Source organism: Anabrus simplex, chromosome 7, assembly GCF_040414725.1.
Source record: "Anabrus simplex isolate iqAnaSimp1 chromosome 7, ASM4041472v1, whole genome shotgun sequence".
In the NCBI taxonomy this organism is placed as follows: Eukaryota; Metazoa; Arthropoda; class Insecta; order Orthoptera; family Tettigoniidae; genus Anabrus; species Anabrus simplex.
Window position 1 is genome coordinate 167113237 of NC_090271.1, and position 13484 is coordinate 167126720.

General features: G+C 43.3%; 1 protein-coding gene across 1 annotated transcript in view; it reads right to left on the reverse strand.

The window, feature by feature from the left end:
• Nucleotides 1–13484, reverse strand: part of LOC136877759 (uncharacterized) — a 45396-nt gene that overhangs the window by 6474 nt on the left and 25438 nt on the right. Inside the window, exon 3 of the mRNA XM_067151965.2 lies at nt 7353–7568. Coding sequence (XP_067008066.2) covers nt 7353–7568 — 216 coding nt within the window. The remainder of the gene's footprint in view (nt 1–7352; nt 7569–13484) is intronic.

The window sequence follows — 13484 nt, forward strand, 5'->3', positions numbered from 1 at the left end:
TTTTCTTGTCTTCTGGGTGATTAGTGGTTAATCACCAAAGCTATCCCCAGGAATATGCATGAATTAGTGTTTACTGTCCTATAAGTTGTTATGTGTGTTTAGTGAAGCCCCTGTAGATGGGTGGATTTAAATAATTTGGCACCGGGCAAGTTGGCCGTGCGGTTAGGGGCGCGCAGCTGTGAGCTTGCATCTGGGAGATAGTGGGTTTGAATCCCACTGTCGGCAGCCCTGAAGATGGATTTCTGTGGTTTCCCATTTTCATACCAGGCAAATGCTGGGGCTGTACCTTAATTAAGGCCACGGCCGCTCCCTTCCCACTCCTAGCTCTTTCCCATCCCATCGTCACCGTAAGACCTGTCTATGTCGGTGCGACGTAAAGCCAATAGCAAAAAAAATAATAATAGTAATTTAGCTGACTATGTATTTCCATTTTAAATCAGCTGGTAGGATCTTCTTAAGTTGTGATTATTAACTGTCCAGGTGCTTCACAAATTAAAATCTTGCATGGTTATAGACATCCCCCCTCTAGGGATACCATGACCTTGAAGTCGGTGTGGGGGCTTGTGTGCTTGTTGATCCCGAGGGCTGTGCCAGCTCAGGGTTACCCATGCTGGATAGGCCTCGGTGTAGGGCCAGACTAACAAGGTGTCCCCCGAGTTGCTTGAGAGGTGTCTGTGCTCTTTATTCTTCATCACTATTTCTATCCTTCTATTCTCACCATCTTTAATTTCATTCCTCTTCCTGTCTGGCCACCCTCTCTGCCTCGGGTAGATTAGGTTAGACATTTAAAAATAAAAATAAAAACAAAATAATAAAAAAAGCAAAAAAAAATTAAAAAATACGTTAGTATGGAGGTTTTATCCTCCCCCAATCACAAGTTTCGGGTCGTGGCGAGGTGATGCATGGCTACTGGGAGAGTAGGAGAGTAGTTCCGAGCGACCCCCTCCAGATACCGGGCGCCCTCTGGAGTATATAGCCTTGCCTCCGGTAAATCTCCTTGGCTCTGCCGGAGGTCGACCTCATATTTCCGTGAGTACTCGTGGGACAAAAGACGGAACCTCTTTCTCTTCCTTCTTTTACAAAGGGTGGCACCCTTCCAAAAACAGCGTCAAATATTGGTAAAAAACGTAAGCGGTATACTCCAGTTCCTGTAGACTACATGAGTGACGAACGTCTTCCTTGATTCCTGGTTGCTTCCAGGGTCGATGGTAAAAGTTTCCTTGACGAATGTCCTTTTATGATAAGCAATTCCATCGAAGAAATTGTTGCTGGTGAAGTCGACGAGATGCGCAAGCTCCGAGATGGATCCGTACTTATCAAGACATCTACGGCTGAACAGTCCAGACGGCTACTTAAAGCCAAGTTATTCGGTAAGGTAGAGGTGAAAATCGAGAAGCACCAAACCCTTAACTCCTGCAAGGGAGTTATATTCCACAGGGATTTGGTTAAGTCTTCCGATGATACAATGATCCGGTACCTAGCACGTCGGGGTGTAACCGACGTGAAGAGGTTGAAGAGGCGTGTGGGTGATAAGCTACTCGATACGGGCGCTTTCATCCTTACCTTCGACGCTGAGACCATACCTGAACGAATAAAAGTAGCTATGTATCGTCTGACTGTTCGTCCGTACATTCCGGCACCAATGAGGTGTTATAACTGTCAAACGTTTGGCCACACCTCATTGCGATGTACAGGTTCGACGACCTGCAAAATGTGTGGGAAGTGCGAGCATGCTGGGGTTGAATGCACACCACCACCTGTGTGCGTCAACTGCCCGGGTACGCATGCTCCAATCTCCAAGGAGTGCCCCACATTCAAGCGGGAGAAGAAGATCCAGGAGATAAAAACGCTGGATAAGCTATCTTATCCAGACGCCCGGAGGAAGTTCAAGTCCATGGCTGCTCCGGAGTTCTCCATCTCATTCGCGGAAAAGGTCGCAAACGTACGGATCACTCCACAGAGTTTTGTACAGAACACCGGTACTGAAAATGCATTGAAAAGTCAAAGCCAGCAACAAAATTCAGTAACTAAAGAAACTGGAGATTCAGCATATGAAGCACCGAAAAGAGCGTTACTGTCGCCCTTCCCAGGAACGTTCGGCTGGGAAGTCCTCCCCCAACAGGGCGGGGGGAAAGACTTCCCCAAACAGGGCTGGAAAGTCCAGCCCTCCTTCCAATGCCCAGATCATAAAGGAGGAGAAGGTGAAGCCACAGAGCTCCCTCAAAAAATTGGAGAAGAAGCCTTCTCCAACTCAGTCGGGGTCCACAGGATCACCGAAGAAATCCGGCAAGCCACATGCCGGCTCTCCTCCCAAAACGAGAGAAATGGTGGGCAAGAGCGAGAGGCCCCGATGCCCTCTTGTTCGATCACTTTCTGGAGAACCTAGTTCTCCCAGGAAGAAGGCCCACTGTTCCAGACCAATGAGATCACCGTCCGCGGAGGGTCCAGTCACCGCGCCTCCTTCTTCTTCGGAGACAATGGAGACTGAACCACTCATTGTCGTGGATGGTGACGACAATACCGACAACAACGGTAGAAAATGGCAGGTAGTTGACAAAAAGAAGGGCAAGCAATTGTCCTAATTTCGCAACACTACCAATCCACACAATGGCACTATTGCAGTGGAACTGCAGTAGTTACCACTGCCGCCTAGCTGAGTTACGTCAACTGAGATCCGTCTATGCGGCCTCCATAGTCTGTCTACAGGAATCTCGTTTGAGACCTGGACACGACACGACTATGAGAGGATATCGTCTTTATTCCAAAGACAGAGTAGCTGTGGATGGCGCGGCAACTGGGGGCGTTTGTACCCTAGTTCGCTCCGACATCTTCAGCGAAGAAGTACCGCTCCGTACTCAGCTAGATGCAGTTGCAGTTCGCACTCTGTTGCCAGTAATGACAACGGTTTGCAACGTGTACTTTCCACCGGATTATAACCTTGATAAGCACGCACTACAAGATTTGATCGCTCAGTTGCCTCCTCCTTTTCTCATGCTGGGGGATGTGAACGCCCGTAACACACTATGGGGTTCTCCGTCTTCCTGTTCTAGGGGGAGGAAGCTCGAGCGAATGATCAACCTATTTGATCTTTGTGTGCTCAATACAGGGGAACCGACACATTTCAGTAGCGCGCATGGCACATTCTCACATGTGGATGTCACTTTGTGTAGCCGTGCGCTAGTTCCCCTGCTACAGTGGCAAGTTCACGACGACCTCTGTGATAGTGACCACTTCCCGATAATTCTGTCTCTCTTGAATCAAAGACAGTCCGAAGTACCCAAGCGCTGGTTACTTCGGCGGGCAAATTGGCCAGAATTTACAAAACGCGCAGTGATGGCTGATGATATGCTGGAGTCTGTTGACGACACCGTCTCTTCCATTACTACTGGAATTTTGGCTGCTGCAGAGGAAACAATTCCTTCCTTGTCCGGTATTCGTCGCCGGAAACAGGTCCCATGGTGGACGGACGAAATTGCAGCAGCCATACGTGATCGCCAACGGGCTTTTAAGCATTATCGTCGGAATCCTACGATGGCCAATCATATCGCATTTAAGCGTCTGCGTGCGAAGGCCCGTTTTTTGATTCGAGAAAGTAAGAAAGCTACGTGGGAAAAGTATGTGTCATCCATCACGGCACATACTCCGTCATCACAAGTGTGGACAAAACTCCGCCGTATTGTCGGAGTACAGAATGTGCCCTCAGTACCCGGAATCTCCATTAATGGAGATATAGTTACGATTCCTTCAGTCATTGCAGACCACATCGCGTCACATTTCGCAGATACGTCCAGCTCTAGGAGATACGACCCTGCATTTCTTCCAATTAAGCGCGAAGCAGAGGCCCACCATCTCTCTTTTGCCTCTAGTGCTTCGCATCCCTACAACGTGCCCTTCATGGAGTGGGAGTTGCGAAGTGCACTTGCGCTATGCAGAAATACGGCTCCTGGACCGGACAAAATCCATAATCAAATGCTTCAAATGCTTAAGCATTTGAGTGACAGATGTCTCAAGGATATCCTCACCCTATTCAACAGAATATGGAGTGAGGGAGTGTTTCCATCTCAATGGCGTGAGGGAATTGTAATACCAATTCCCAAGCCAGGTAAAGATCCAAAACTTCTGGATAGTTATAGGCCAATATGCCTTACATTTGGCCTATGTAAGCTATTTGAAAGGATGGTTAACCGGCGTCTTGTGTGGGCCATGGAAAGGGAGGGCCTCTTGTCTAACTACCAGTGTGGTTTTTGCTCTCATCGGTCTGCCACTGATCATCTGGTCAGACTGGAGAGCGCCATTCAGGAGGCCTTTCTCTGGAAGGAACACCTAGTCGCCGTGTTTTTTGACCTGGAAAAAGCTTACGATACTACCTGGCGATATGGGATTCTCTCCACTCTACACCAGTGGGGATTTCGGGGAAATTTGCCAACGTTTATTGGGAACTTCATGTCCCTCCGCCTCTTACGAGTCCGAGTAGGGAATGCATTTTCTCAATGTTACGTTCAGGAAAATGGAGTACCTCAGGGATCGGTACTGAGTGTCACGCTGTTCGCAATCGCCATCAACGGCATAATTGCCGCTGCTGGGCCCGCAGTCGTTCCATCGCTGTATGTAGACGACTTAGCTCTACATTACAGCTCCGGAAGGGTGGCATTTGCAGAGAGACAGCTACAGCAAGCTATTAACCGAGTCGACAGATGGGCCCTGCAACATGGTTCTCGATTTTCAGCAGCGAAAACCTCAGTTGTACACTTCTGTCGACGTCGGCCTGTGCATCCGGAACCAGAGCTCCGCTTGTGAAACAGTGTCTTACCAGTGGTTGACACTTGCAAATTCCTGGGTCTCCATTTTGATAAGAGACTTACGTGGCAGCCCCACATCCGTCAGTTAAAGGTTGCCTGTATGAAGAGACTTAACATGCTTAAGTTTCTCAGCGGCACTTCGTGGGTGGCTGACCGTGCGGTACTGCTACGATTTTACACGGCGACGGTCCTCTCCCGAATTGACTATGGAAGTGCGGCTTATGGCTCAACATCAAAATCTACGCAGAGCCTTTTAGACAGTATTCACCATAGTGGAGTAAGGCTGGCAACGGGTGCTTTCCGTACTAGCCCCATTCCCAGCCTGCTCGCTGAAGCGGGAGTTCCACCTTTACGGATAAGGAGGCAGCAGTTACTCCTAACGTACGCTGCCAAAATTCGTGAAATGCCGCTACATCCAAGCTATCAATGCATCTATCGCACCCAATACCACCAGCGGTGCCAAGACCGGCCGAATGCCACACGGCCGGTTGGGTTTCGGATTGATAACTTGTGTCATGATTTGAATATTGATATCGGTGGTTGTCTTGAACGAACTCTTAGCGAGGTACCTCCGTGGTTGGTTCCGTGACCGGATATACATCTAGATCTGCTCCGTGGACCCAAGGTGAACATGGATTCCTCCGTTTATCGGAGGTATTTCCAGGACTTTGTTCACCAATATCCGGCTGCGAGACTTATCTTCACGGATGGTTCTAAAATCGGAGATAATGTTGGTTGCTCTTTTGTCATTGATGATATGAGTACGAAGATCTCGCTTTCTAAAGTATGTAGCGTGTATACTGCAGAGCTTTATGCCATCTTAGAGGCTCTGCAGTTTTCACTGCGTGACGAAAGAAGCCACTTTCTGTTGTGTACCGATTCGTTAAGCTCTCTGCAGTCTATTGAAACCTGTTTCTCGCAACACCCACTGGTGCAGCAGATACAGGACCTTCTAGCCAGGTTAAGCGATGCTAGCACCAGAATTACTTTCGCGTGGCTTCCAAGCCACGTTGGGATTGCGGGAAACGAACTTGCGGATGAAGCAGCAAAGGAAGCTGCACTTTTACCTCCAAGACCTGTCAATGTACCTGCTAAGGATATTTGTTCTCAGCTACGTCGAACCATCTTGGCGTTCTGGGAATCGGAGTGGCTAGATATCCGAACTCCCAACAAGCTGAGAGCAATTAAGAAGACAACTACTGTGTGGCGGTCCTCTTTCCGACCTTCACGGAGAGAGGCCATAGTACTGTGCAGGCTGAGGATAGGTCATTTACGATCCACGCACTCTTATCTCCTAAAGAGGGAAGACCCCCCAGTGTGTTCTTGTGGTGCCGAATTCACCGTGGCCCACATCCTCACAGAGTGCGCCGATCTCTCTGGCCTAAGACGGAGCCTCGGCCTGCAGGAAACACTCGAACGCATACTAGCCGATGACGCGACTACTGCTGATCTCGTCATCCGCTTTATGTGTGACAGTGGACTTATCAAGGGTATTTAAATTACAAGTGTACTGTAACTCATGTTACCCATGCGATAAGTTAAGTGTAGTAGATTTTAAAATTTGCCATGCGGGCAATTGTTTGACATCTCATGTGTGCATAGAATTTTTTACCAATGATCTCTCAGTGAACAAAATTGTGTTTTGAATTTGGTAAAAATCCATTCTTATCATTTCTTAGATTAATGTATTCCTCTTACTATGGTGCCCTACTTTCAAGATATTTATGTTACATGCCCATTTTATTTTACCTGACAGAACCATGACCCATTTGCTCTCAAGCATAGCTGTTGCTCTGAATGAAAGTAGGGAGGACGGGACTTTGATGCCTGGGTTTGATTCTCCGAAGTTCTTCATCCATAACATCTCCACCCGTGACATATTTGTGAAGCAGGATTTTATACTTAGTACTCTGTCAATGCCCAGGGCAGCTACAGTATATACTGAGTTAAATTGTTACTTACTATTTTTACTTATCATTTAATGTAACTTATTTTATGTAAATATGTAAACCTGAAAAACATATATGAGAAAATTGTGCCCAGAGGAATTTGTTGTTTGGGGTTATCATTGGTGGTTTCTTGTATGTCACTGATTGTAACCTAATACCAGAGTCATCAAGTACATGAATAACAAGGTCAAACAATACACTGCTAAGATCACACCCCAAACATATTGAAATTTCATTTTTATATGCCTAAAAACTCCTCAAAGTGCAAGGAATGAAATTACTCAAAGAGAAAGGTCACAACAGCACTGGCCTAACTACCTACCCTGATACCATATTCTGTCAAAATATTGTGTCAAAATATTGTACGGATGAAAGAATACCAAACTATTTGTTGTTGTAATTATTGTTGTTGTTGTTGTTGTTGTTGTTGTTGTTGTTTGAGTCATCAGTCCAGAGACTGATTTGATGCAGCTCTCCATTCCACCCTATCCTGTGCTAATATTTTCATTTCTATGTAACTACTACATCCTGCATCTGCTGTAATCTTGTCATATATTCATACCGTGGTCTACTTCCAATGTTCTTACGGCAACCTACAACATACCTGTAACTGCATTACTGACAGCTGGATGGCACGTGATCTTCTCTTGGTCTGTTGGAAATCGGCATATCTTCTGATAGCTATCAAACACCAGAGTTGGAGGACAGTCCTTGACTGCTGCGACACCATCATAGCAGTCTATGAATGTGTAACATCCATTTGGATCAGGGAACAGGCCATAGAGATATGGACAGCGCCCTGGCTGCTTGACAGGCTCTCCTTAACAGACAGACAGTAAACCTAAGATCTAGATGATAGATTTATATTTTTATTTTTAAAATTTAATGTACAAAACTTACTGAGCAAAAATATCAGATCTTACAAGTCATAATACAAGGAAAACTAAAAGGGAGAAGAGAATCTGGTAGAAGAATTTCTTGGTTGGTGTATCTGAGAGAATTGTACAATTTGAACTTTGCTCAACACTTAAAAATTCCACTTGACAAAACAGTAACCATGATGACCGCCAACATCCTGAATAGAAAAGGCAAATGAAGAAGAAGAAGAGGAGGAACAAAACTTACACTTCATAACACCCAATAACAGACATTCTAAATCTATTCAAAAGACTTTAAAACTTTAATAATATGTGTTTTAACAACAGTCCAGTACTTTCCTTAATTATTTTGTCAAGAAATGGTCTCAATATTTTATTTTTAAGTAATGTGTTGCTCCAAGTGAAGAATTTTATAAAATATCTTCCCACTGTAATTTCAGGTTGCCATTATGGCAAAAAGAACCCCCTCATCCCTCTCTCTCTCTCTCTCTCTCTCCCCCCTTCTCTGGATCATGTGTCTCCATTCAGCTCTCTTCCGAAGAGATTCTTTTTGTTCAGTGATCATTATGCCAGTATCTAACCAACATAATTTTGGCCTTCCAGCTCCTCTTTTGCCATCCTCATTCCAAGCATGATATTCATTTCCAAGGAGGAACTTCTGATTGCATGGCCAAATAAGGATAATTTTTGTCTCACTATACTCCCTTCCAAGAAGATTTTTGGTTTGACATGGTCCTAGATTTCCTTATTACTAATTCTGACTGTCCATGGTACTCTTAACAGACATTGCCAACCCCAAAGACAACCCAATCTTTTACCTGTCATGTTTCTTCAGGGTCCATGTTTTGCAACCTAAGTCATTATAGACATCTGGCCAAACTATCCTCCTACTAGGGTAATAGAATGGACTGTACAGGCAGCGACTCAGCGCCAAGAGCTGGCTAGCAGGAAATAACCTGACACCCTAAGGGAGTCAACAGCAGATGATCCTTCAGTGTAGGAAATTATGTTGAAACACATGAGGCTCTGTACTCCATGTTAGGAGTTGCTACAAACACCCTCGGGATGGAGAAGACAGAACTCATTAGCTATAGTGAAAGCAGTCAATCTAGGGAAAGGAAAATCCTAACAGAAAACCTGGGAGGGGGGATGACCTACCCCTCCCTCTCTCTCTCTCTCTCTCTCTCTCTCTCTCTCTCTCTCTCTCTCTCCCTCTCTCGATGGATTTGATGCAGTTCTTCATGCCACCCTATCTTGTGCTAACCTTTTTATATCTATGTAAATACTGCATCCTACATCTGTTCTAATCTGCTTGTCATATTCATACCTTGGTCTACCCTATCATTCTTACTGCTTATACTTCCCTCAAAAAACCAACTAACCGGGCGAGCTGGTTGTGTGGTTAGTGTCACACAGCTGTGAGCTTGCATCCAGGAGGAAATAGTGTGTTCAAACCCCACTGTTAGCAGCCCTGAAGATGGTTTTCCATGGTTTCCCATTTTCACACCAGGCAAATGCTGGGGCTGTACCTTAATTAAAGCCGTGGCTGCTTTCTTCCCACTCCTAACCCTTTCCTATCCCATCATCGCCGTAAGACCTGTCTGTGTCGTGTTATGTAAAGCAAATAGTAAAAAGAAAAATAATAATAATAAACAACTGAACAAGTCCTAGGTGCCTTAAAATATGTCCTATTAATTAACTACTCTGTAAAATTACATATTGGTATTCAGAAATCTTAAACAGATCTTGGTAAAATTGACCTACAGTGACATATGTTAAGGCCCATAAACAGGGTTCCTAAATGTATAAATGGAACCTTTAAGCACTGTTATGACAGGTATATTTATGAAGCATTTAATACCGAGCTCGATAGCTGCAGTCGCTTAAATGCGGCCAGTATCCAGTATTCGGGAGATAATGGGTTCGAACCCCACTGTCGGCAGCCCTGAAGATGATTTTCCATGGTTTCCCATTTTCACAACAGGCAAATGCTGGGGCTGTACCTTAATTAAGGCCATGGCCACTTCCTTCCCACTCCTAGCCCCTTCCTGTCCCATCGTCGCCATAAGACCTATCTTTGTCGGTGCGGCGTAAAGCAACTTGTAATAATAATAAATAAATAAAGCCTTTAATAAGACCAAACTGCTTTTAGACGTCAGTAAAAATTTAGGGATGGTCCCTCCCTCTGGCTGTTATCATCAGTTCAGTCACAGTAACTGATTTGAGATTATACGTTTCTGAAAAGAAATTGATAATTTGCTTGTAGACATGCTTCATGGCACCAATGAGGAGAATTTGGTCTAAATGTAATGCTATCTGCCCATTAATTGCTATCAATGTTAGAGCGCCCATGCATCTTCTTACAGATGTTGAATCCCTTCTCCTTTGGTAATGGGTTATCTAGCAGTGGGATGATGAGAGTTTCATAAGAGAACTCCATGATCACAGAATATAAATGAATAAAGCAGCAATAATCATATCTAGCATAAAGGAAGTTAGTTTTAAAATATGCTAGTAGATGGCAGAAGTAATTAAGAATAGTCACACGCCTGTAGACGGCTAACCCATTATAAGAATTACAAGAACGCCCAAAAGCGACAAACCCAATACATGTTTGATAGCTACTAACGCCTTTAGGTGTCAAACCCAGTTAAGGGGTTAATTGATTTTCTAGGGCTTGCTTCTAACTACTCCCAAAATTTATCTTTAGTTAAAACATGCCTCTTTCCCTTTTCTCTGTACATCACAAACTGAACCTGTTATACACCCCTTTCTCGCCAACTTCAAAACGCAAGATTCTGTAGGAATGCTAATGTCGGAATATATATGAATAAACTTCTGAATGAGATGCACCTTCTATAGTTATCTTTCTTTTTTTTTTTAATATATACCACCAAATAAATGTACGGTTCCGAATGTTGGGCAAGACAGAAAATGGCATGACCAGCGAATGCATGTCACAGAGATACGGATGCTGCAATGGTCAGCAGACATCACTCTGCATGACAAAGTGCGCATTGAGCATGTGCAAAGATCTTTTAAAGTTTTGCCCATCAACGACAAGATGGAGGAAAAACACCTCCACTGTTTTGGTCACGTCAGAAGAAGAAATGAACACCATCTAGTACAGCAAGCTCTTGCCATCAAAGAGCCAAAGAGAGGAAGGGGACACCCTAAGGCAACATGGAAACTAACTGCTGAGACTGCCTTAAGGAAAAGTGAAGTGCCATTAGATCTGGTGCAAGAACGTCGGACATACTGTCTCCGAGTCAGACGAGCCGACCCTCAGTGAGCTTGGGAGTTCCAGTTTTATGGGTACATATATGGCCAGGAAAGAAGAAGAATTCCACCAAATAAATTTGCTGTTCACCGAATACTTCATTTTCCAATTGATTACTTAATATGCAAACAATATACATAATAATACACAAGCAACAGTCACACATTCATTCCGGTACAGTTCTCAGAAGCAACTAATTGCTGGCATATTTTATCACTAGTCACCTGGCTTCTCACTCTGAAGTTGGGAAAGCCGGAGGTTTGTCAGCAGCAGAATGATGCAAAGTTTCCTGAATATGGAAATTTTCTCTCAGAAATGGAGTGTTGATCACAGAGACATGATAGATTTGATACCAGTGGAAGTATTCATACTGGTGAAAGAATAATTTAAGTTATGAGAAATATGAAATTCTAGGTGTAAGGCTCATCTCTAAAGATAATAGGCTGTTTGATGTTTTTGGAGTGTACATACCTGGAAGGGGTGAGGCTGATGCAGAATTATTTGATAAGGTAATCAGCTATATGAGAAACAAGACATAAAGGAATTTGATTGTAGCAGGTGATCTCAATATACCGTACCAAATGTTAACTGGATAGGTAATGTGAATGATAGAAAGTATGACAAATAATGGTAATCATATGAATTTTAGTAAAAAATGGAAGGGTATGTATAGGAACTTTAAGCAGAAACAGGTTCCAGAAAGGACATTCCAGAAATCATTAATGCATACCTGCCAACCCTTCCAATTTACCCGGAAACTTTCTGTTTTTTAACTCGTCTTCCAATTTTCCAGTTTATTTTTCCTTCTTCTTATTTTGACCAGTATTACCTCCAGTGTCAGCCCCGCAGTGTAGGGGTAGCGTGCCTGCCTCTTACCTGAAGGCCCGGGTTTGATTCCCGGCCAGGTCAGGGATCGCTATGGGATTTTCAGAAAGACTGACTTTGTGGTTTTCCTAACTGAAGTCATCATAGGACATTACAAAAACGTCTGTAGGAAAGTAGCGATTAAAAGCAATGTTATCATATAAAATGCTCGATCAAATGACAAACCACACATTTTCTCACTTTTAACGAACAGTACTATGGCGCTGATCTAATAGTCCGAAGTTCCAGAGCTGGAGTGACCAGGCCGCAGACAGCAGTGAACACTCCTCTGCCTTTATTCCATTAAATATGCACTCTGCTTATTCCAATCAGTGCCTCAGAGTAGGTATTGAATAGCTTGAATGCTTTGATGAACCAGTGTGTTATGCACCAGTAGTATCAGAAAAAGTATGAAACAGAGGAATGACATGCTAAAGAAGAAAGTTATCTAACTCCCAGCTACTTCCCGCCAATATTCAGGAAGGCTGTTACATTCAGTACGACCAGGCGAGTTGGCCGTGTGGTTAGGGGCGCGCCGCTGTGAGCTTGCATCTGGGAAATAGTGGATTTGAACCCCCCTGTCGGCAACCCTGAAGATGGTATTCCATGCTTTCCCATTTTCACACCAGGCAAATGTTTTGGCTGTACCTTAATTAAGGCCAAGGCCACTTCCTTCACACTCCTAGCACTTCCCTATCCCATCGTCACCATAAGACCTACCTGTGTCGGTGCGACTTAAAGCAAATTTAAAAAAATATGCTCTGTATGCAGCAGTAATCCTAGCTATTGGATATGAGTGGCAACAGAAGACACAAAGCACATCATAACAAACAATGGTCAGTGTAATGTTATTGTTGATCAATTTTATTAGCTTTTTATATTGTAGGCCTTCACATTTAGTTTTCTCTCGACTTTGTGATATTAGGGTGTTTTATAAAATGATTTATAGCATAGACTGTAGTTCTTTATTCTCAGACTTTACACACCGATTTTCATTAAATTCTGTTTACCCATTTTGTCGTGACTCGGCGCTGACATGGACTTAGTAGCAAAAATTCAAATTTGTGAATATATCTGTGATAATAGACAATATGGTAACAATGCATAAGACATAAATGATCGGAAATTATATACTATATAACTTTAGTGATGTATTTATATTGATATGACTACTAATAACATGAATGTTTGAGAATTAAATTTTAGGCTTTCCAATAAAATACCATTTCACTCATTGTGAATAAAATTATTTATGGCCTAGATTATAACGACTTATTCCCCGACTTTGTATACTGATTTTCGTTAAGATAGGACCACTAATAACATAAATATTTGAGAATTAAATTTTAGGCCTTCCTCTAAACTACCATTTCTGTCAGCGTGAATACAACTATATATGACCTAGATTGTAGTGAGTTATTCCCTGACTATGCCTACCAAATTTCGTTAAGATACGAGCACTAATAATATAAATACTGTATATAAGAATTAACTTTCAGGCCTTCCCATAAACTACCATTTCACTCAGTGTGAATACAATTATTTATGACCTAGATTATAGCAACTTATTCCATGACTTTGCATACCAATTTTCATTAAGATATGAAGAATAATAACGTAAATATTCGAGAATTAAATTTTAGGCCTTCCCGTAAACTACCATTTCACTCAGCGTGAATACAATTATTTATAGCCTAGATTATAGCGACTTATT